This window comes from Felis catus, chromosome F1, assembly GCF_018350175.1.
Source record: "Felis catus isolate Fca126 chromosome F1, F.catus_Fca126_mat1.0, whole genome shotgun sequence".
NCBI classification, from domain to species: Eukaryota; Metazoa; Chordata; class Mammalia; order Carnivora; family Felidae; genus Felis; species Felis catus.
The window spans coordinates 15434726-15460195 of NC_058384.1; the positions used below are offsets into that span (position 1 = coordinate 15434726).

Genomic DNA, 25470 nt, shown 5'->3' on the forward strand with positions numbered 1-25470 from the left:
TGATTGCTGAGGAGAGTAGGAAAAGATGTCAGGGCAAAACCTAAGTGACTCTCCATAATAAAATGGCCTGAAGTCTTCTATTTTATCTTAAAAATTCATGCAAATTTGTCATCCTACTCCATGTGTGTTTTAATATAAAACATTTTAAAGAATCTAATGGTTAAATGAGTTTCCTCTGTTTAAAAGAGCACCAAGTAAAACTCATACTCTAGGAAGATGCCCTGGATGAGCCTGTGGCTGCACATCCCCCGGGCACAGCACCCACATCCTCAGGGAATACACACTCCACACGGAGAGGAACAGGCCTGTGGGTGCTAACATCTAGTTTGTGCGCATGGCATGACCCTCCCCATCCCTAACCCATAGATCCCTACTACTGAGCTACTGGGAAGGAGGTGCACAGGGGGAAACTGAGCCAGAGCGTGGGGGCAGCCTGGGGGAAATCACATCTTCCAGAAACATTCTATCATTTTCATCTTTAAATAATTCAGGTGAGGGACGCCTGGGTGGCTCAGTCGGTGAAGTGCCCAACTTTGGCTCAGGTCATGGTCTCACAGTTTGTGTGTTCGAACCCTGTGCTGACAGCTTGGAGCCTGGAGCCTGCTTCGGTTTCTGTGTCTCCTTCACTCTCTGTCCCTCCCCCGCTTGCTCTCTCTCTCTCTCTCTCTCTCTCTCTCTCAAAAATGAATAAACATTCAGGGGCGCCTGGGTGGCTCAGTCGGCTGAGTGTCCGACTTTGGCTCAGGTCGTGATCTCGCGGTTCATGGGTTTGAGCCCCGCATCCGGCTCTGGGCTGACAGCTCAGAGCCTGGATCCTGCTTCGGATTCTGTGTCTCCCTCTCTCTCTGCCCCTCCCCTGCTCACGTTCTGTCTCTCCCTCTCTCTCAAAAATAAATAAATATAAAAATTTAAAAAATTTTTAAAAATGAATAAATATTCAAAAAATATTTTTAATAATCCAGGTGAGTTTTATCCCAATTTTTCTAAATTAATGAGCTGCCACTATGAATCTCTTTTCTTACCACCTACATTTTGCTACTTGGCTTCACAACTGATTCCAGCTATGTGGCTTAATATTCACAGTAAGACAAAATCTAATCCATGTGTCAAGTTTCTTACCTCCTTTTTTCTCTTCCAATTATATTCTCTGTGGGTCGTTCGAAGACCAGTGTTGACTGAACCAATCCAAATACATGCATCAGACAGAAAAACTAAATTAGGAATTTAAGAGTAAAGGTAGCAGAAGAATATTCTGAAATATCAATTTGCTTTCTCTCTAGGTCTCCCTTCCCCCCTTTTCATATGAGCTCTTTACTTTCTTCCCTTTCTTCCCTCAACAGCGTTTGCTCTTAGAGTCCCCAGAACCTAATGGAAGGGCCGACAAACTCAAATGAGAACAAGGAGGTCACATAAAAGAGGAAGCAGGCCATACCTAAGACAAGAGGGTGAGATGTGGACTGTGGCAAACTGCACATTATCTGCTTCCCCCACAACCAGCTCTGAATGTTGCTACATACAGGAACGAGGCCCAAGTGTTAGCAGACTTTCTGAGTTTTTCAAGAAAAGCTCAAAATCTGGATTTTTTTTATGTGAAATTTGTCGATGTTCATCTTTTGCAACTTATTCTAAATTTTTAAATTTTTTTTTAACATTTATTCATTTTTGAGAGTGAGAGAGACAGAGTGTGAGGGGGGCAGGGGCAGAGAGAGTGGGAGACACAGAACCAGAAGCAGGCTCCAGGCTCCAAGCTGTCAGCACAGAGCCCGACGAGGGGCTCAAACTCATGGACCACGAGATCATGACCCAAGCTGAAGTCAGACGCCCAACCGACCTAGCTACCCAGGCAACCCCTGCAACTTATTTTAAATTTTTAAAAGAAAACATATATGTGGGTCCAATCCAGTGCACTGACCTACCATTTATGATTCTCGTTCCAAATTCATCGGGAAATACAGCATGATATATTACCCTTGGTCTAAAAGTGATTGCAGAGAGCCCGAAGAAAGAGAGAGGCCTACAGGCCCAGGAACAGAGGAGGACCTGTACCCTGCTTCTGGCAGTGCTAAGATCTCTGACTCAAAAGCCCTCAGGGTGCCCCAAGGGGGCTGACGCTAGGCCCTGAGCTCCAAACCCTAGACCCCGGTGCCCCAAGGGTGCTGTGAAAGGCAAACTGAAGACACTGTGAGGGCTAGGGGTAACGACTATCTCAGTGTTAAGCCAGCTTGGACAGGAGAGCTGGGAACACAGAGAACTCCCCCAAATCAAGTGCTGCACGTGACCCCAGAACAGGGCCTAGAAAGTAAGCTACAAGAATGCCTGAGGTTGAATTTGCTGCTAGGGCAGAAGTGGAATCACTTATTGAATGTCTCTCCTCCTCACAAGGGCAGACACCTGGTTTGGCTTGCTCACCGCCTAGCGCTTGGCACAGTGCCCAGCACACGATGGGGCTGCGTCTTACAAGAATCGTGCAAATGATGGGGCGCCTGGGTGGCGCAGTCGGTTAAGCGTCCGACTTCAGCCAGGTCACGATCTCGCGGTCCGTGAGTTCGAGCCCCGCGTCAGGCTCTGGGCTGATGGCTCAGAGCCTGGAGCCTGTTTCTGATTCTGTGTCTCCCCTCTCTCTCTGCCCCTCCCCCATTCATGCTCTGTCTCTCTCTGTCCCAAAAAAAAAAAAAAACAACAACAACAAAAAAAAAAACGTTGAAAAAAAAAAAGAATCGTGCAAATGAGAAATGAGGTATAAAATATTAATAAAATGCACTTTCTGCACGCAGTTTGAAATCATGTAAGCCCCTCCCCCCGAAGTAACAATTCGTGAAGAACTGCATAACCTCTAAGCTAGCAGATCATGCGGGTCAGAAACACCAGGATGGTGCCAATTAGAGACGCATATTAAGGCTGCCTGGTTCCGAGCTCCGGCAGTTGGGGAAATGAAAACACTGGGCTTGGCAAGGCAGGGGTGCCGAGCACTACGTGAAAGATTTCAGCGCATTTTCTCTAGAGCAAGGCCTTGCTACCTCATCTGCTCAGTAATATTGCTTAGCACCGTGATACATGCAGCGGGGCACTAATACACGTTTAGCGATTGTAATTAGGTCGTAACTATGGAAGCGCACCTCAAGCAAGAGAACTGAGTTGTGGCTGCGACTGGTTTGGAGTAGTCAAAGAGCCTGGTTCAGGTTCCATATTCCCCTTGATTGTTGGGAACACACCAGCTCTCCACCCCTGGACGCACTGTGAGAAAGTCTATGCCCGCCCCATTCCTGCTTTACCCCCAGCAGCACAGTGGGTCTCCAGCCCGCCAGGACGGGAACAGAGTACCACACAGAAGCTGCTCTACACCAGCTGTGAAGGAAGGGACGGGAGAGAGAAAGGCTACCTCAGCGTCTGGAGGACTCAGGTGGCCTCCCAGAAGTAACATGGAGACCAGGGTGGGCCCAAGGATGGAGACTGGTGATAAACCCACGCAATACCCTCAGATCATTTTCTTTGAATTAGATGAATGTTTCATGGTTTTCCTATCACGGAAAGGGCTACTCCTTACCCATGACTTTGGAGTCATTGGTATTTTTGGCAGGCTTGGATGCTTGGATAACCAGCATCTTGCTTAAATCTGAAGTTCCCTGAATCTAAAGAAGAAAAGAAGTTAGTCAAAAGAGCAGACTTTGATCTCTAAGCTGGCTGCTTCCTAACCTTTTCAAAGAATATAAGAAATAAGCCAAAACTCAGAACTGGGCTTCAACCCTAAGCTCTCTATCTTTTTCATTTCAAATCCCCTCTAACATGGTTTCATGAAGTCTTGGCCCAGAAAATTACCTTTTGCACATTTACAATTATCAGGAAGGAACTTTCCACACCTTACTTGTAACCAGAATGGAAATTCTGTTTGGGAAAACAGGGAAACCCCCAACATACATTCAATTGCTTTTATCCCTACATGGATGTCCAAGGGCTCAGGGCCCTGCCGTCCCGGACAGCGGACTGTCTACTTTTCTCAGAACTTTTGCCCTGTGTGTCCTCCAAAATTTGCTCTCCCAGAAGGCAAGTAGGGTGCAAGTAACAATTATAACTATCATTTCTAGATACCAGGTCCCCTCTCCCTCGATCCTCACAAGAACCTCAGGAGATGGCCACAACTGTTATCCTAACTTCACGAATAGGAAACTGAGGGTCAGAAGGCAGGTCACCTATGGCTCACACACTGGTGGGCACAAGGGCCAGGCTTTACACCCAAGTATTCCTGATCCCAAACAGCTCCTGCTGTTCCCTGCCTCACTCCCACCCCCCACTTCAAAGCTAAAGCCATTTTCATTTTCTATTAGAAAAACAGTTAAATTACCGTCATCCTCGGAATTGCTGAGAGGTACAAAATAATAATGTTGTGAAAGGGACGAATGCACTTTTTAGGAGGTTTACCAACTTTTCCAAGACATACATTTTTCATTTAGTTAACAACCTCTCATTTAATAAATGAACCGGCAGAAAGGGTCTCTCCTCAAGAGGAGAAACGTCCTACCCGATTAAGGACAGGTCAGCTCTTCTCACTCCCTCTTCCTCCTCCCCACTCCTGTGCTCCACCTTCCTGCCACCCCATCCTATCACACCCTTGGTGTTCACACTCTTCTCCCTCACAGATCCATGGAATGGTGCTATCCAGGGCCCACTGTCAAGGTATGCTCACAGCCCCTCACGTGGCAACAAAGTGATGTGGCCCCTACTCAACTTTCTTCTTACTAACCAGTGAAGACCCCTTCAGAGCCACACTAGCATATGGTGTCGTTTCCTCGGTGTGAACTAAGGAAAAATGTCTCCCATCCTTTGGGAGGTACAACCCTACTCCAGGGCAAATGGCTTGGCAAGCAGAGAGCAGGCAGATTCCAGCTCTCAGTTCCCCCTCGGGCACACTCTTGTGTAGGGCCCAACCCTCACAACTGTACATGGGAAGCCCTAAGCATGCTCTGACTGTTTTGTTAAGGGCGGTAAGAACTACAGGTTAAATTTCTTTTTAGGGTGGTCAGTTGAGTTTTAAAGTCACTTATGGGGCACCATGGAAAGCAAATGACTCTTTAGAAATAACGGTCCTTACCTGCTCACAGGTTTTAGGCAAAATGCAAGGTGCAAGATATTGTACCTCTGTCTTAGTATCTATCACACTGCCATACACAATAATAACAAATTTCATAGTCACATTATCGATGACCATTTCATTATAGCTTGATAAAGTCTCCACATATGCCAGATTGAACGCCGCACACTTCTGAAACTCTAAGTTCTACAATAAAATGACATTTTTTCTATGAATTATACCAGATGACACATGGAATCAAGAAGAAAGCAAACTCACTGATTTACAGGCTTGTCAAAAGGCATATAGACCCTAAGACCAACAGAAATAATTTATTTAGAGTTCAGAATGGCCTCTGACAAGATTATAACTCAAGAGTTTTTACATCATTACTACTAGTGGCCCTGGATATGGATGCCAGCCTGATTTACAGGCTGGCATGACCTCTCAATCAGCCTCAGCAGGGTGGTCAGCTATGCTTTGTGGATTCAGTTTTACCAAGCAGTAAGCATACACCCCACTTAACAAGTGAACAAACAATGGCAAAAAGCTAAAACAAAACAAGGCAATATACTGAGTCTGAGTCATACTTCAAAGCTCAGCATTGTAGTCCTCAGAGCTGGAAGGGAGCTATTATGTATGGGTTGACTTGTGTCCCCCCAAAATTCGTATGTTAAAGTTCTGACCCCTGGTACATTAGAAGGTGACTTTGTTGGGGCACCTGGGTGGCTCAGTCACTTGAGCGTCCAACTTCAGCTCAGGTCATGATCTCACGGTTCGTGAGTTCAAGCCCTGCATCAGGCTGTGTGCTGACAGCTCGGAGCCTGGAGCCTGTTTTGGATTCTGTGTCTCCCTCTCTCTCTCTCTCTGTGCCCCTCCCTGGCTCTCACTGTCTCTCTCTCAAAAATAAATAAACATTAAAATTTTTTTTAAAATAAATAAAGAATGTGACTTCATTTGGAAATGGGGTCATTGCAGATATAATTGTTTAAGTTCACATGAGGTCATACTGGAGTAGGATGAACAACTAATTCAATATGGCTGATGTCCTTAGGGAGATTTGGGAGCTCCTGGCTGGCTCAGTCCATAGAGCATTCAGCTTTTGATGTCAGGGTCTTGAGTTCAAATCCCATTCTGGGTATAAAGCTTACTTTAAAAAAAAAAAGGCCAGGGGGAGATTTGGACACAGGTACACATACAGGGGGACTCCATGTGGGATGAAGACCGCCATCCCCAAGTCAAAGAGGAGGCCTGGACCAGATTCTCCCTCCCTCATACCTCTTAGTAGGAATCAACCCTGCCAACGCCTCGATTTCAGATTTCTCCTCAAGTACTATGAGACAATACATTTCTGTTGTTTAAGCCCCCCAGGTTGTGGTACTTTGTGACAGCAGCCCCAGCAAACTAGTACACCTGCTTAGAGGTCAGTCCCATAGTAGGAATCCCCTGGACAGTGCCCTCACTCTGTGCACAGCTATGTGACCCTGCCCTCAGACCTTGGTCCTTAATGGGCAGACTGAACACTTAACTGCTGAGAGCAGCAGCTCACCTGGGGCATGAAAAGCATAAGAACATTAGCAAATATCCAAAATTTTACAAGGAGAAAATCTTTAAAAAATAAGCTTTTTTGTTTTTTTTAATGCTTGGGTTTTTTTTAAGTTTATTTATTTTGAGAGACAGAGAGTGTGAGCAGGGAAGGGGCAGAGAGAGAGTGGGAGAGAGAGAGAGAGAGAGAGAGAGAGAGAGAGAGAATCCCAAGCAGGTTTCACACTGTCAGTGCAGAGCCCAATGTGGAAGTTTGAAGCCACGAACCGTGAGATCATGATCTGATCCAAGATCAAGGGTTGGATGCTTAACCGCCTGAATCACCCAAGCTCCTTATTTTGGCTGTTAAATTCATGTAAATTTTGAGTTCTATGATTTAGAGGAGGGTTTGCTGCATAAGCTTATCAGTGTTTCTAAACCTCTTTATATAGGTTCTAAAAGTCTTAATTGGCTAGTTCTTTGATGGGAAAAGACTAGAAGGAGATAAGCCAAAGTGTTAGATAGAGATTCTCTGGGGGAGTAAAATCAGGCTAGAAGGTTATTACTATTTTCTTATGTTTTGTATCTGTATTTTCTAATTTAGATAATAAATATGCATGGCTTTCAAATTGTTTTCTTAAAAAATGAAAGGAGGGGCACCTGGGTAGCTCAGTCGGTTAAGGGTCCGACTTCAGCTCAGGTCATGATCTCACGGTCCATGATTTCAAGCTCTGCATTGGGCTCTGTGCTGACACCTCGGAGTCTGGATCCTGCTTCAGATTCTGTCTCCCTCTCTCTCTGCCCCTCCCCCGCTCATGCTCTGTTTCTCTCTCTCAAAAATAAATAAACATTAAAAACAAATGAAAGGACATTCACCTTATTATTGAGTCAAATCTGACTCTGTACGCTTTCAACCTATTGGTCTTAATTCTCTCCTCTGGAGTTTCATACTAGACCCTAAACGTGTCCACCTTCTCATGAAGAGGCAAAGCAAAAGGAAAGGAGAAGAATCTAAATCTTTTTGCCCTTCCACTAAAATTTTTCTGAAAATTATTGCCACATAGTAAAGAAACATGACTTCCTTAGCATGACATGCTAATTTTTAAAGAATTTTTTAGAGTGGTTTTAGGTTCACAGCAAAACTGAGAGACAGGTATAAAGATTTCCTATATACTCCAGCCTCCACATGTGTATAATTTCCCCCACTATCAATATCCGGCACCAGAGTGTTACATTTATTACAACTGATGAACCTACCCTGACACATCATAATCAGCCAAAGTCCAGAGTTTTACTTTAGGGTTCACTCTTGGTGTTGCAAATTTTATGCATAAATGTGTAATGACATGTATCCATTGTGATAGTATCATGCAGAGTGGTTTCACTGTCCTAACATCCTCTATTTATTCCTCCTGCCCCAACTCCTAGCAACCACTGATCTTTTTATTGTGTCCATAGTTTTGCCTTTTCCAGAATGTCCTACAATTGGAATCATACAGTGTGTAACCTTTTCTGGTGGCCTCTTTCACTTGGTAATATGCATCTAGGTTTTTTTTCCATGGCTTTTCACAGCTTGACAGTTCATTTCCTTTTAAAAATGTTTTAAAAATCTTTTAATGTTTATTTTATATCTTGAGAGAGACAGACAGACAGACAGAGAGACAGACAGACAGAGAGAGACAGAGTACAAGCAGGGGAGGCGCAGAGATAGAGGGAGTCACAGAATCCGAAGCAGGCTCCAGGCTCTGAGCTGTCAGCACACAGCCTGACACGGGGCTTGAACCCACGAACCGCGAGATTATGACCTGAGCTGAAGTTGGACATTCAACCAACTGAGCCACCCAGGAGCCCCAAGTTCATTTCTTTTTAGCACTGAATAATATTCCATTGTCTGGATGTACCACAGAGGAATGAATTTATCCATTCATCTACTAAAGGACATTTTTGTTGGTTGTTTCCAAGTTTTGGCAATTACGAATAAAATTGCTATAAATATATATGTTCAGATTTCTGTGTGAACATAAGTTTTCAACTTCTTTGGGTAAATATCAAGGATACTGATTGCTGGATCATATGGTAAGAGTATGTTCAGTTTTATAAGAAACCTCCAGACTGTCTTCCAAAGTAGCTGTACCATTTTGCATTCCTACCAGCAATGAATGAGAGTTCCTGTTGCCCTATATCCCCACCAGCATTTGGGGCTTTCAATGTTCCAAATGTCGGCCATTCTAATAGGTGCATAATGGAATCACAATTTTGCATTTTTCTGAGGATATATGATGTAGATAGAACGTGTTTATTTACCATCTGTATATCTTCTTTGGTGAGGGGTCTGTTAAGATCTTTGGCCCATTTTTTAATTGGGTTATTTGTTTTCCTATTGTTGAGTTTTAAAAGTTATTTGTATATTTTAGGTAACAGTCCTGTATCAGATGTGTCTTTTGCAAATATATATTTTCTCCCGCTCTGTGACTTGTCTTCTCATTCTTTTCAGACGTGCGAATCTTTTAACCCAACATTCATATCCAGTCTAACTTTACTGAGATGCAACAAACATTGTTGAACTCTGGTCTGTCACTTTCCCAGTTCCTAACTTATAATAGGGGCTCAAATAATTATTAAATAGGATATAAATATGGATTGTAAATTATGCCAATGCTATTACTTGTTGGAGAAAAATTTCCTAAAAGAGGCTCAGTCACCCCAATAAAGATTTTAAAAAGACAGTAGATTCATATTAACATAGGTAGAGGAGACTATAAGAAACACCACCCCAGGGATGCCTTGGTAGCTCAGTCGGTTAAGCATCCAGCTTCGGCTTGGGTCATGATCTCACAGTTCGTGGGTTTGAGCCAGCACGTTGAGCTCTGTGCTGACAGCTCGGAGCCTGGAACCTGCTTCGGATTCTGTTGAGAAGAAAAGCTAATAAAAACAAGATAAAAGGGGCCAGCCAGATGTCTGAAGCTGGATACTCCCCTGCATACTTTTGGCTTTTGCAATCTTGTTTGCCTCCTGTGTCCATGAACTGCGCAGATAGCACTACTGATAAGTGCCCCCTCCCCTTTGTCTTTTGTCTCTCAACCTGCTACCATCCCAGCCATAATAACAGGCTGATGCCAAGGTTCAGGGCTCAGCCTTTGGAGGTGACTCCGCTGGGCCAGGACCAGTGCACAGTAAACAGTCTTTTCCTGATTCCCCAAGTGTGCGTGGCTTGTCTCTTCCTGGGCACCAAGTATTTGCTGTCACACTGTGTCTCCCTCTCTCTCTGCCCCTGTTTGTGCTCTATCTCTCAAAATAAATAAACACTAAAAAAAATTTTTTTTAAAAGAAAGAAACACTACGCCAATCAGTCCTCACTCAGATCATTCAAAAAGCTGCATAGAAAAAGCACCCAGTCCAAAGAGGAAACTCAATTAGCATCTACCTGGGTCTGAGTAGATTGGCTCATAATGCCGGGGATTTCGAGCTTGAAAGCAGAAGTCATTATGTTTTTGTATATTAGTGAAAAGGAACCATTATTTCCTCCAGAAAACTGCTATTCCTCTTGTATTCCCTATTGACAGAGTTTAGAGCAGTGTTCTCATCCCTGGATGCACATTCGAAACACCCGGGGGCTTTTTTAAAAATGCCAAAGCCCGAAAGCACACACAAAATATAAGTTCCTAGTTCTTGGGAATCTGCCTATTTCATATTTGCTGAATCTGTTTTTTTAAGGCCTGACTGCAGGTAGCCTGGAAACTCTGCTGTGACAAGAGAACTGAAGATCTGCAGGAAGTCAGAACAAGTGTGGTTAAAATTCTAGAATCTCATTTTAGAATATCAGATACAACCTTCCTTTCTGTCTCTGTCTCAAAAATATGATATGCATTTCGTAAAAAGTAAATAAAAGTCCATTCATATTTTAATCCTATAACTTACCTCATCAATGAGACTTGATTCAAAATACTGATAGGCAATACTGAGTGCAAGCTTTAGCCATATTTTATATTCCAAGGATGGCCAGAAGACATCAAAGCCTTCATACAAATCCTCCAGGGAGATAAAGCAGGCCTGAAACCACAAGATATCGAGCAGCAAGCTTGATTCACAACTAAATTATAAGGCCATCAGAAGACAAGGTGCCTATAGATTTAATCTTCACCTGACCCCTTAGAAAAACCATCAACTCTAGTAAAATTATGATACTCTGCCATTTAAAAGCATTGTACTGTGGAGAAATTGTTTGCTATATGTAAGATGATAAAATTTACAGTTCAATTAAAGCATACACTTAGTGATAAGCCAGGAAAATATATACCAGTCAATAGCTATGGTAAAGGATACAGCTCATGAGCCCAAGATTCAGGAAGTAAGCCACATAAACTTATCTATTTTACTGCCACAGTAGGTGAAGTGGGCTCAAAAGAGGACTCCTGCTGCCTCAATTTTGACCTCAGACTTCTAGTTGGGTTTTTCTTTCCAGCTTGTCTCTTGGCTCAGGCTGAAGGCCTTGGGGACAAAGCATCCTTAGTTGGGAATGAAACTACCCCCTCAAACAATAGGAACTGCTCTGAGCCAGCAAGACCCCACCTGTGATTAACTCTAAGACAGTGATGGATTTGACCTTCACAGTCCACCTGCTCACACCCATCCACCTTTGCCCCACATTTTCCTTATATAAACCCAGAAGTATTTCAGCACATTGGAGATCATCTTTGAGCTGCTAATCCACTATCTTCCTGGTGTTGGCCTCACTGAAATAAATTTTTTTCTTGTTTCACCATCCCTCATGTCTCTCTGCCTTTGGATTTTGTCAGCAGTGGGTGGTGGAACCTGACTTGGGGCCCCACTCTGGGTGCTCTTGTACCCCTGCATGTTGGCTATAGACTGATTCACAGGATTTGTTTCCAGAGGCCAACTGCTTACCTGAATATGGAAGACTGCTCTTTAAGAATTCAAGCTACATGGACTTCAGTGACTTCACTTCAACCTTGTGACTAAATTCATCCCTCCTGTCCTCTTCCAGAAACTAAATGGTATGAAACTGATAAAGCAACATTCCCTTCTGTCCCACGCACCCCTAAGACTCTGGACCCTGCCCCTCCCAAAGCTGAAGCTAAAGCAAAGGCTCTGAAGGCCAAGAAAGCAGTGCTGAAAGGCGTCCACAGTCATAAAAAAAAGATCTGCACGTCACCTACATTCCGATGGCCCAAGACACTGCATCTCTGAAGGCAGCCCAAATATCCTTGAAAGAGCGCCCCCAGAAGAAACAAGCTTGACCACTATGCCATCATCAAGTTCCCTCTGACTACCAAGTCAGCCATGAAGAAAATAGAAGACAACAACACTCTTGTGTTCATTGTGGATGTCAAGGCTAACAAGCACCAGATCAAACAGGCCGTGAAGAAGCTCTATGACATGGATGTGGCCAAGGTCAACACTCTGATCAGGTCCGATGGAGAAAAGAAAGCATATGTTCAACTGGCTCCTGAGTATGATGCTTTGGATGTTGCCAACAAAATTGGGATCATCTAAACTGAGTCCGGCTGGCTAAATCTAAATCTAAATTTTTTCAACATAAAAAAAATAATAATAATAGTACATAAATAACAATAAAAAAAAACAATTAGGGGCCTGGGTGGCTCAGTTAGTTAAGCAGCCAACTTTGGCTCAGGTCATGATCTCATGATTTGTGAGTTCAAGCCCCACATCGGGCTCTGTGCTGACAGCTCAGAACCTGGAGCCTGCTTTGGATTCTGTGTCTCCCTCTCTCTCTGCCCCTCCCCCGCTCGTGCTCTGTCTCTCTCTGAAAAATAAATAAACATTAAAAATTTTTTTAAAAAAACAAATATTCTTTAAAAAATACTACTTTCATAATGGTGGCCATTTATTGAGTGTCTATACATGCCATGCACTTAGACATTTTCCTAATCTTCGTAATGTCAAAGCTAGACATTCTCTCTTTTAATAAACAAGGATACTAAGACACAAAGAGATTAAAATATCTCACTCCAGGTCCCACAGCCAGGATGTGAGACACTAAATCTTTTCTCAGCTAGTCTACACTGCTTCACAATAGCTGGGTAGGTGGCTGCATAAGATAACGGAACCCAAAGGAAGAAAAGATTCTGGTATTCCTTATTTACTTCAGGAAGAATTAACTAATAGCCCACAATACAGACAGAACCAGTTTCTTACCTGTAAAATAGTTTCACAAATGGCAGTATATTCAATTTCACGCTTAAGCAGACAGCTCAGCTCTCCAATGACGTCCCCACTGGTACAGTATTCTGTAAACATGGTTTTGAACTCTCTATCAGACTTCAGGCTACTGTCTATTCCAAAGGTAGGAGGTGAGCTATGCAACTGCAAAGGGAAATACAAAATTAGAAACCCTTCACCAAACCAAGCCACAGGAGCTCCCACTGTTTCTTTCAATTATTAACAATGGAAGGAAAAGATTCTTTTTCTAAAATTAATTAATTAATTAAGTTTTTAATTTACACCCAGGTTAGTTAGCATATAGAGCAACAATGATTTCAGGAGTAGATTCCTTAATGCCCCTTACCCATTTAGCCCATCCCCCCTCCCACCACCCCTCCAGGAAGGAAAAGATTCTTTACTACACTTTCAGGTGTGAAAAAGGAATTAAGGTACCCCCCCCAAAAAAATCACAATTTTCTTTCACATTTCAATTCTCCAAAGGAAGGATCATTTCTAATCTTTATCTTCACAGATGACCCTATTTACAACTTTTAACTGACTGTTTACAACTTTCTACTGACTTACACCTTCCTTCTATAAAAATCCCACCAAAAGTAGTGATTGCTGTCTGCAACTAACTCAACCAGCCATTTCGAGTCTATTAGAAATTCTTATTATAATGAGCTAGTGCCTCTGGTGGAAGAAGACTAAATCAGACAGCAAGAATTAACATGCCTCCAAATCAAGCCATGATTTCAGCACAACCTAGTCGCCCTTTAAAATGGTTAGTAATTTCCATGGGACATCAACAGAACAAGTTTTTAGGGAGAATACAGACAGGGTGACTGAGTCACTTTAGGAAAAGAACGGATAGGCATGGGTGGGGGAAATAAAAAAGCTATCAGATTTCAGGAGGAAGCTGCAGGAACTGACCAGCAGGATCACAGGATTTTCCAGAAAGTTGAGCTGTGCACATCAAAGAGGAAGGCTATTTTTCAGGACCCAGGAAACAGAGAATGGAGGGTCACTGAAGAAATTGCTAGGAAAATGCCCCCTCCGCCAGTGATCACCATTCAAACTTTTAGAGGCATTCATGCTTCCAAAGGACTTTGACATTTTTCTAATTTAATTTTGAATGCAATTCAAAGGCTCTTTGAGCAGTGAACCCTATCTCGGCTTTTTACCAACCAAGAAAAGAAGATAACATCTATAGGTAGAATTTAAAGACCTCCTTCCAAGATTCCTGTCTCTTTGTTATTCAAGCAAACATTGATCTAGGTAGTGCTTGGGAAGGGACTTTGCAGAAGGAATCAGCAGACTCTAAAGAGAAAATTCTGGATTATGCTGCTGGGTCAATGTAATCATACAAGCCCCAAAAGTAGAAAAGGAAGTAGAGTCAATCAGAGAGATGCAGCATCAAGAGAGGGATTGGCTGTACTTCAGCTCTAAGATGGTGGGGGGGGGGGGGGCTCTGCGTGCAAAGATGGAAGGGAGGTGTGGGGGCTGGAGGTGGATTCCGGCTGATAGTCTGCAAAGAAGCAGGGACGTCTGTCCTCTAGCCATAAGGAACTGGATTCTACCAACAACCTCAATGAATCTGGAAATTGATTCTGCCCTCAGAGTTTCCAGAAGGGAACACTGCCCTACTGACCCTTTGATATTGGCCTTGTGAGATTCAAGCAGAGAAAGCAACTAAGCCCATAGGACTTCTGAACTATGAGATAATCTAAACTGCTAAATTTGTCCTGAGTTGCTATGGCATCGATTAAACACTAATAACATCTCCAGCCCAAATATTGTTGGACTTATACTTTAAGAAGACCTAACTAGCCCAGTCATTGCAGGAAAATTCCTCAAAGGAAAATGTACATTGCAGCTTTTAAGTGTTTGATTCGACATACTTAATCAATACAGGTAGCAGTGTACTTTTGTTATGACTCTAATAGGAACATGACACATCTACTGGAAGCAGAATAGAATAATGGCTAAGGACATTACTGAGGCCAACTCTATGGGTTCAAAGCCTTTCTCGACCTGTTACTATGTGCCATTGCAGGGGCAAGCGAATTAATTCTCTGTACATCAGCTTTTTTCTATGAAAAAAAAAAGTTATTATAAGGATTAATTGTCATAGTATATTGCCATTTTGACCACCCTTTAAAAAATTACAACTAACTTCTTCATCTCTCAATCACCTCTAACATACTGTATATCTAACTGCTTATTTTGTTCATTATCCCATCTCCTCCTATGCCTGTACTAGAAAGTAAACTCTAAGAAGGCAGAGATTTTTGTGTGTTTTGTCAATTCTGTGCCTAGAATGAATAGTGCCACTGTGTGGTGGTAATGAGGTAAATATTGAATGAATGAATGAATGAATGAATGAATGAATGAAATGTGCCAGACATTTAATAAGGGCTATATGTGTTAGTTAGTATTCTAATATACTTATCATAACAGTTTATTTCCATGATCAATTTTGATATTTTTAAGGTCTGAAATACCCCTTCAAAAAATAGAGAGCCAGATATAGTATGTGTATTATACTAAGGGTTTGTCACTTGTCACCATCATTTAGGATCTAGGAATTATTTGGGCCATAAGCTGGGGCTCACCCATGTATTCAGCTACCAGCATTCAGTTTCCAAAGAACTCTTGTCCCCCTCACTCTACTGACCTCTTTCTCTCTCTGGTCACCAAATGCCTCCTACTGGTCGGGTAAAAGTCATATTTTCAAACCTCATCCTATTTGACCTCAGTAAGGATCTGACATTGTGGTCCATCCCATCATTCTTGACTCTCATTTCCTTGAGATAACTCAACCACTCCAAGTTGTTTATCAGAACATCATGGAAAAGACTGCTTCCTCCCAGAATTGCCACAAGGAATAAGCAAAGACTATAAAAACATTTTGTTAAATGAGGAGCACCTTTCAGATGTTGGGTATTATCATTATCTCTCAGCTGTAGTGTTCACTCTGAGCAGAAATGGTTTCGTTTAGAAATTATGTTAAAAATATGAAACTTTCCTGGTTCCTAAATTTCCCCTTATGTTAAAATCACATATATTTCAAAGCACATTTTTAGTAAACAATAAATAGTCCCTTACAATTGCCATTCCTGAAATAATTAAGTAGATTCCTTGTGGCATTTCACCTTCTTTACAAATGACATCTCCATAGTCGAAGTAGGCAAGTTTGGCTCTTTCCTGAAAGAAAAATAAAAAAGGAGTCAACACGAAAGTTTCATAGCTTACTTTTCTAAATAGAAATAAGATGTTAAAGCTGAAATGGGTTTCAAGTAGAAAAAAAAAAAACTCCACAAATTGTATGCTTTGGTTTGTTAATGAATTATAATATGCTGACATGCCTCATCAATTTTATTTTAAAAGAAAGGAACAAGCAAGCAAATTGTAGACTTTGTGATTTGTACCGGGCACAGTGACTGATGGAAACACCCAACAAGTGCTCAGTTGAGTAGATGTTTACAATAAAGTGTGATACTTCTGATAAAGGAGAAAGAAACAGGATGCTCTGGCAAAGTCCAGAAAGGCCACAGGACCCAGTATTGGGTGTCCAGTGAAGACTTTAAAGGGGAAAGAACAGCCAAGCTGAGGCCTGAAGGAAGGGTAACAGATAGGCAGGATACAATGAGTTGAACCCCATTCAGGGCAGAGGATTCGGCATATGCAAAGACCCAGAAGCAAATAGAGTATCTACAGTTGGGGTAACTGTAGAAGATTTGGTATTCTGTGGCCACAGCAGGGTGGGGTGGAGACAGGCTTCACTAGGCATAGTGCCTAGGGTTCCCAACACATTAGGGACTCATAACAGTATTTTCATTTATTTTAAAATCAGAAGGGAATAAAAAAAACTTTTAGGTGGAAGAAATGCTTTAATACTAGAACATTTAATACCAATATATTCATCTTTATACTAACACAGTCATAAAGTATAATTTTTGTACTTTTATATGGGGGAAGAGGCCGACTAAGGCAAAAGTGCCAGGGCCCATGAAAAGTCATAACACAGCCCCAGTAGAGAAAGGACTGGAGAAGTGAGCCAAAGCCAGGTCTTGAAGGGTCTTGTAGGCACATTAAAGAGTTTGGGCTTTTCCCCAAAACCAGAAAGGAGCCATGGAAGGGTTTGTAACAGGGGAATTAGGGTGACAGATCTGCATTTTATAAAGATATATAGGAAACCTATCTCGAAATCATTCATAGTGGTTATCTCTAAATGTGGGGTAAGGAGTGATGAGTTTTCACTTTTTACTTCATGCACTTCATGGATAACTTCACGATTTTTTTAAAAAGGTCACATAAAACCAATTAGCCAGCTTATGTATTATTCAGACCCTTATTTTCTACCATTGACTTCTGGCTTCTCTTTATAGACTATTAGGTTTCTAATTAACCACACTGGCTGGAGAATGAAAGAAGGGAGGAGTAGTTAAAATTAACCATTGTAGCTGTGATGGAAACCACACTTGAAATCACAGTCTACCATAAAGGGTGTTATTTTGTTTACCCTGTGGATTTTAGCTAGTTAGCCACACAATCCCTGGACTGTGTACTCCCGATTCATCACAATTTTTACCCTGGTAAAATTGGATTGAAATGGCTATCAAGACCCAACATATTAAGGAAAGGGGCCACATAGAGTAATAGAAGTCTGTAAGGGGATAGAGAGGGTCCAACAGCCTTGCAGAGGCATGGTAAGTCAAGGATGGGAAGGAGGTTACGTTGTGGTGACAGAGTCACCTCAGGTGTCTATGAATCATTAATCTATAGAGTTAGCTTCTTCTCATTGGTTTTGGCATTCCTCCCCTGGGTGGTCAGTTAATTACACTTGTGAAAATTATTACCTACAAAGAACAAAATTCTAACTGTATCTTAAATTGGATTTTAACAAAACTAAGGAGAATGCAAATTATAAGAAACACTTTAGAGACACCTGCTTCCCAGTCCAAGTCCATCACCAACCTCCCACACGCATTTATTTGCAATCTATTTTTCAAACTACCCACTACGGCCCTTGGCCATCACATCAGGTTTCTTCCTCCTTATTGCAGCCACACTTGTGCTCCCCAAAGCAGGACATCAGATCCAAGCTAAGCCAGTTGGACTTCTTTCTCAAGAATTGGAACTGAGGGACAACAAGCCTGGGAATTGAGAACTGAGCCATGATATCCAAGTGCTAGAAGAAGGGTCCACAAATTCCCACCACTGATATTACTAAACTGGCCTGAATCCCACCCTGCCCATGGTTAGTTAGCTAACTATTTCTTAGTAGCTTCTATATACCACCACCTTGTCTTTTCAGTCAACTTCCCCTTTGCTTAAACTAATTCAAGTAAGCTATTGTTACTTTTTTTTAATTAAAAAAAAATTTTTTTTTTAATTTTTGAGAGGCAGAGAGCATGAGCAAGAGGGGCAGAGAGAGAGAGAGAGAGAGAGACAGAGTCCAAAGCAGGCTCCAGGCTCTGAGCTGTCAGCACAGAGCCCAACACAGGGCTAGAAGTCGTAAGCCAAAAGGTCATGACCTAAGCCAAAGCTGGACGCCCAACCGAATGAGCCATCCAGGTGCCCCTAGCTCTTGTTACTTTCAACCAAAGGAGTCTTAATTCAGTACATTTGAAATCAATTCAGAAGAAAAATTAAAAAATTTCTGATAGGAAGAAAACATTGGTATATCAAGAAAGGAATCAGATATTCAAAGCTCAGTAGAACTTCATTATGATTGCTATCTTTCTAGAAAACAAGGAAAATGTCCTCATTGTGGACAAACAGATGCTTTACTACGTGCCTAGATCACAAAATATGGTACAACCAAATTTATGGTAAAACAAATGCCATTCTTTCTCACAGAGTCTTCCTGATTCTAAAAATCTAACAGAGGTTGTAACAGGTTGATGAAAAAGCTATAAATCTTATAATTTATACTATAGCCATTTAAAACTAGAACCACAAACTAGTGGTCTATGGGTCACATCCAATCCAAGGATGTTTTTTGTTTGGCCTGCGGGATATTTTTAAATTTTTAATGTGTGCCAAATTTTTAAAATTTGGAAATTTCACATAAAAATTCAGATCTAAAAAATCTGACCTCCACATTATTTTTTTTTTAATTTTTTTTCAACGTTTATTTATTTATTTTTGGGACAGAGAGAGAGAGACATAGCATGAACGGGGGAGGGGCAGAGAGAGAGGGAGACACAGAATCGGAAACCGGCTTCAGGCCCTGAGCCATCATCCCAGAGCCTGACGCCAGGCTCAAACTCACGGACCGCGAGATCGTGACCTGGCTGAAGTCAGAGGCTTAACCGACTGCACCACCCAGGCGCCCCTGACCTCCACATTATTAAATCTAATAGTCAATTTCTAATCTTCTTCTTATTTGATCTCAGCCTCATTTGACATGGTTGCTTACTTTCCCCTTTATGAAATACTTTTTTCACTTGGCTTCTGGAACACCACTCTCTTTTAGTTTTCCTCCCACATGATGGATTACTCCTCAATTCTTCCCCCCGCCCCCAGTTTTATTGAGATGTAATTGACATACAGCCCTGTTCCGGTTTAAGGAATACCACATAATGACTTGACATACATATATTATGAAACGATTACCACAAGTTTAGTTAACATCCATTACCTCATCTAGTTACAAAAACAATTTTTTCCTTGTGATGAGAACTTTTAGGATTTAATCTCTTAGCAACTTTCAAATATACCATGCAGCAATGCTAATACCTATGGTCATCATGTTGTATAGCACATTCCTAGTACTTGTTTATAACTTAGAAGTTTGTACCCTTTGACTATCTTCCTTCCATTTTCCCTCCCCCTATCCTCTGCCTCTGGTAACCACAAATCTCATCTCTTTCCTATCCGTTTTGCTAATTCCTCATCATTTCCACTCTAAATGTTGGATAGCCCAGGACTCAATCCTTGGATGTCCATAATAATTCCTTAACTTATCTCATCAAGTCTCCATATATTAAATACTATCTCTATGCTGAAAACTCCAAAATACCTATCTCCCGTTTGGCCTGCCACCTGAATTCCAGTATGTATCTTACCGCCTACTCAACATCTCCATTTGGATGTCTCAACACTTTCTCAAATTTAACTCATTCAGAATCAAACTCCTGTGCCCTCCATATAAATCTTCTCTTCTGCACTTGAGTCAACAGGAACTCCATTCCTATTTTCAGACTAAAATCCCAGAAGTCATCCTCTCTAACACTCCTTCCATCAGCACCTATCAGCTGTACCTTCCAAAACACATCAAGAGTCTGACCACTCGTCACTTTCACTAATCCAAACCACCATCACTCTTGCTTCTGGCTTTCCCTTGACCCCTTACCAACCTATTCTCAACATAGTGGTAAGGTGGTAATTTTTTTTTAAGTTTATTTATTTGTTTTGGGAGAGAGAAAGAATACACACATGTGTACACACACATGCAAACCAGGGAGGGTCAGAGAGAGGGAGAGAGAGAGAATCCCAAGCAGGCTCCACACAGTCAGTGCATGAGGTCATGACCTGAGCCAAAATCAAGAGTCAGACACTTAACTGACTGAGCCACCCAGACATCCCCAAGGTGGTCATTTTGAAATGTACGTGAGATCATACCACATCTCTGTTCAAAACCTTCTCTTAAGTTTTCATTGAATTCAGAGTAAAAGCCAAACCCCTTACAATGGCCTGCAGAGTTGTACAAACTCAGGCTCCATTACTTCTCCAACTTCACCTGGTCCTGCCATCACTGCTTCTGCCACAGGGGCTCTGGGGATGTTCCTTGAACACACTGAGCACACTCCGCACCAGGGCACTGCAGTTGCCTGGAATGCTCTCCTCCCAGATATCTGCACGTCATGCAGATCCCACTTCAAATGTCACCTTGTTAGAGCAGCCTTCCCTGACCACCTCATATAAAATAGCTCCCCAACTATATTCCCTTTTCTCACTTTTTCTCCATAGCATTGATAGATCATCTAATAGACTACGTATTTGTGTTTATGTGTTTATTGTTTAGCTCTAGGCGTATAATATAAAGTCCAGGAAAGCAGGGACTTCATTTGCTTTATTCACTGGCATATCCCCAAACCTAGAACCACCTCTGGCACAGGGAGAAGATTCAATAAATATTTCTTGTAAGAGTCTAAATTTCCTAACAGTTGACTTTAGACAGAGCATGAACTCTGGAATATACCACAGTTTTTGCTGTTCCCTATAATACTATACAGCTTCTTTTACTTTTATATTATCTACCTTGCCTGTATAGTAATTTAAACTTGAAACCCTTGCTCTAAAAAAAAGTAGAAAACTGGAAAGCTGGGTTTTGCTGGGCCTCCATTTTGGCTTATGCTTCATCAGCCATCATAGGATTCTTGCCTTGGATATACTTTTTGTTAATCTTGCTTTAGGGAGTGGAAAGTAATTATCATCAAAAGTGACCCAGAATAGAAGACAGAATCTTTACCTTGAAGAACTCAATGAGAACATCTTTATTTTCCAGCCAAACAATATTATGAAGATATTTGTCAGGAGTTGGTGGCGGGATTGCCATTGGAAAGTCATTCAGTGCCTTTATTTTCCTAAGAAGTACCTGAAAACAGTCAAAATAATGGTGATCAGATCCTATAGCAGAAAAGAGATTTATGTAAAAATTAAGGAAATCTTTAAACACTATTGTTATGTAAATTTATTTTAATTTTGACTCATACTTTCTCTCACCCTATTTAAATTATCCTCTAACCTTTTTTGTCCCTATTCTTCCCTTAACTCATTGAATTTATGAATTGATATATATATTTTTAATGTTTATTTTTTTTAATTTTTTTTAACGTTTATTTATTTTTGAGACAGAGAGGGACAGAGCATGAACGGGGGCGGGGCAGAGAGAGAGGGAGACACAGAATCCGAAGCAGGCTCCAGGCTCTGAGCTGTCTGCACAGAGCCTGACGCGGGGCTCGAACTCACAGACCGCGAGATCATGACCTGAGCCGAAGTCGGACGCTCAACCGACTGAGCCACCCAGGTGCCCCTATGAATTGATATATTAACTCATATTGAATTTATTATCTTTATAATCCAGTTAACACTGTAGCCCACTGTGTTAATTTCAGATCATCTAAACTTCTCAGTTTGGGGCACCTGGATGGTTCAGGCAGGTGAGCATCCAACTCTTGATTTTGGCTCAGGTGATCCTACATGGTATTGAACCCCACGTCAGGCTCCACACTGAGTGTAGAGCCTGCTTGAGGTTTTCTCTCTCTCCCTCTGCCCTGCTTCTCCACTCACACACTCTCTCTCTCTAAAATAAAAAAATAAAATAAACTTCACAGTTGACTACTGTACAATTTAATGCCACATTTCCTCAAATCTTTCTTGCATGTATTATTTGCTTCCCTAAATTCTTCTAATTTTGAAGGATATTTTCAGTTTTATGGGCTCTCAGAAACCTTCTCTGGCTTCCCACACCAGGTAAGAGATAATCACTTGATTGACTGGATGAATAAAGGATTAAAGAATAAAGGATAAAAGAACGAGAAAGAGCCAGTGGACTTTGGGGTCATTGTTGTATTAAGTATCCGATCTCCCCAACAGTCCATAACACATAGTAGGTATTCAACATGTATTTACTCAATTAAATTGAATTAGCTAGGTAATTCCTTATGACTAGCTCCTTATGACTTAGAAGATAATTATATCTCTTTGGCTGACAATTAGGCAATTAATATGCATTCAATAAGTAATTGTTGGATGATTGATTTACCCATTACCTTTTTAAACAAACCTATAGAAAAAAATAGCCTCTCTCCTTATAAGGGCTATTATTTATTTATTTTAATTAATGAATATCAATAATTCAATTGAAGCTTATATAATCTTCAACTGGTAAATGAAAAGAATAGAATACAAACCACAGCATGTGTAGAGGTATATACAACTTGAAGGATACTGTAAAGTAGCCCTTTTCTTCCCTCTGTCAGACACTAAGAAGAAATCATATAACCCATTTTGTCCTTTGCCATAATATTAGCCTAAAGAGATAGAGCCTCAGAGGGGAAAGCTGGCCTGTCCCACACCCATTTCTCTTTGGGAATCATGGAGAGGGGACTATATCCAGGGAATGACCAGAAGCACAGTGCATGTGACCCTTGGCTGGGAGCTGCCAGTGACAAGGAAAAGCATATGATACCCAGAAGCAGCTTATCAGTGGTCAACACAGACAGAAGGTAGGACTAGAACTTCCATATTTCTGCTTTCTGTTAGGAAACTGATAGGTTCTTGCAGAGGATAGGAAGAACAATCATATTTGCACAAATACACAGTCTAGATGGTGGATGTGATAGAGTGATAGCATTAAATATTAAATATGTTTTTCTGTCATATGTTCCTATTTTTTTTTTTGCAAATACATTTATCATTTTTCAAAAGTCCATTTATCAGCTAACCAATTATGGTGTCTTCCTGGGTCCTCCTCTCTCAGAACTGCACCCCCAGACTCCCACCAACACACACGCGCGTGCACACACACACACACACACACACGCAAGCTGATCCTTTCCCTACCATGTTAACGTTATGTGACTCCCACCTCCCTTGTCACAGCTGCCTAGCCTGGGCAGTACACATTCCACCAGTGGATAGACAAGCAGAAAAATCTAATGAGTTTGTAGAGGGAGCCAAAAGAAGAGGCCACAGAGGGCAACCCTCACAGGAAATGGAGAACCCAGAAAGCTTTCCAGGTCCACAGTCAGGTCCCTTCCTCAGGCATGGCCATATGGTCTGGCTACCATGGGTTTGGTTAGGCACTCTTATGTCTTTATAATAAACCCCCAGCCCCATTTCTTGGCAAGGTCTAGCTCAAGTTGGTTTCTGTTACTTGCAACCAAATAGTTTTGACATGGTGTATACCAGGTAGCACTGGCACTAACTGCCACTGGCATTAACAAAGGCTCCAGGCAAATTACAGCTAACACCCGATTTAATCTCCCTCACTCCTTACATTCTGCTCAAGTAACAATGCAGCCTCGGGTGTTGGGCTCATGGAATCAAGCAACGCGGTTAATTGCTTTATTACCTTATTCATCTCGATGCCCTCATGTTTATCAATAATGCCTCTTGACCAAAGGAAGGTGAGGTTTTTCAGAGCTTTAGCAATCACGTTCCGGATTGCCTGCCTAGTCTTCAAAGCAATGACAACATCACGACCCTCGTGCTCTATGAGTCCTGAAGCAAATAAAACCGTCAGTAAGCATACAATGCCATAACCACGATAATAACTATTATGTGTGTAATAGTTTGTAATTTCCAAAGTGCTTACACAATAACCTTTTATTCCTGCTTCATACAGAACATGCGAGGCCGGTAGGACTAGAGCTATTTTCATCTGCATTTTATGGATGAGAACATTGAAAACTGGCATCCCCCACCAGCTAGGAGAGAATCACTCTCTCCTCTTTATTCCCATGGCATGTCCTACATATCTCCATTATGGAACCTACTATAGTGTGGGATTTTGGTCCTTACTTATTTGATCCTTCACATCATATAACTTTTGTTGGGTGAACGCATAAATGGCTTCATGAAAGAGACCCCTGGCTTCAGCTGGTGGAGATTTCTGAGATCAAATGGCATAGCTTTTCCTCTTTAATGAACACAGGAAGTCATGACCTGGACTGGAAGACATGGCGAAAACAGCGTCTCTTTCATCTTTGTCATCCTGACATTAAGCAAAATGCCTGACATCCGGGGCGCCTGAGTGGTTCAGTCAGTTAAGCATTGGATTTCGGCTCAAGTCATAACCTCACAGTCCGTGAGTTTGAGCCCTGTATTGGGCTCTGTGCTGACAGCTCAGAGCCTAGAGCCTGCTTTGGATTCTGTGTCTCCCTCTCTCTCTGCCCCTACCCCACTCTCTCTCCCTCTCTCTCTCTGCCCCTACCCCACTCTCTCTCCCTCTCTCTCTCTCTCTCAAAAATAAACATAAAAAAATTTTTTTTAATGCCTGACATCTGGAAGGTACTCAAACTTTTTCTTTTAAGTTTATGTATATTTTTTTTTTTTGAGAGAGAGAGAGAGAGAGAGAGAGCGCACATGCATGAGTTGGGGAAGGGCAGAGAGGGTGGTAGACAGAGAATCCCAAGCTGGCTCTGCGCTGTCAGCGTGGAATCTGACGCAGGGCTGGAACTCCCGAACGGTGAAATCATGACCTGAGCTGAAATTAAGAGTCAGACTCTTAATCCCCTGAGCCACCCAAGGTTGCTACTCAAACTTTTTTTTGAACGGTGATGAGCTGGCCACTAAAATGAAGGATAGCGTGATCACGAACAGATTTCGGTGTCAGGTGCACCTGGGCTTGAGATCTAGCTCAGCACTTAGCACCCACATGCCTTGAGGCGCATTAAACTTTCTAAACCTCAGCTTTATTATCTATAAAGTGAAGACAGTAATAGTATTTGCCTCTTGGAGTAATTACAAGGATTAAATGAGATAATGCACATAAAGCTGATAACACAGTTCCTGACATAATTAGCATTCAATAATCAGTTGCAGTAACCATGTGGGAACAGGCATTCCCTTTTACAGGACTGAATCAAGAAAACTTTGTAATATTCCATATGAATCTAAAGCATAATATGAGATAGCAGCTCCTACACCCCTAATCTTTAAAAGCACAGAAATAGGGGCAC

General features: G+C 41.8%; 2 protein-coding genes across 9 annotated transcripts in view; one reads left to right on the top strand and one right to left on the bottom strand.

Annotated features, from left to right (window-relative positions):
• The window catches only part of SLC9C2 (solute carrier family 9 member C2 (putative)), an 86772-nt gene that overhangs the window by 1652 nt on the left and 59650 nt on the right, over window positions 1–25470 (bottom strand). For 3 of the 8 annotated variants that reach the window (XM_045048624.1, XM_045048621.1, XM_045048627.1), the window contains 8 exons: window positions 23862–24010; window positions 21255–21380; window positions 15881–15979; window positions 12767–12934; window positions 10508–10639; window positions 5087–5272; window positions 3545–3629; window positions 882–1211 (listed from right to left, as the gene is read on the bottom strand). In XM_045048624.1, the coding sequence (XP_044904559.1) occupies window positions 1078–1211; window positions 3545–3629; window positions 5087–5272; window positions 10508–10639; window positions 12767–12934; window positions 15881–15979; window positions 21255–21380; window positions 23862–24010 (1079 nt within the window). In that variant the 3' untranslated portion in view covers window positions 882–1077. Of the gene's footprint in view, window positions 1–881; window positions 1212–3544; window positions 3630–5086; window positions 5273–10507; window positions 10640–12766; window positions 12935–15880; window positions 15980–21254; window positions 21381–23861; window positions 24011–25470 lie in introns of those variants that run through there. The other 5 variants (XM_045048622.1, XM_019821631.3, XM_019821630.3 and 2 more) reach the window with 5 other exon arrangements.
• Window positions 11570–12201, top strand: LOC102900401 (60S ribosomal protein L23a-like; the record flags this gene model as incomplete). Its single annotated transcript, XM_045048870.1, is given in 1 exon segment — window positions 11570–12201. A coding segment is annotated over 1 exon segment (534 nt), but the record flags the coding sequence as incomplete, so codon positions are not given.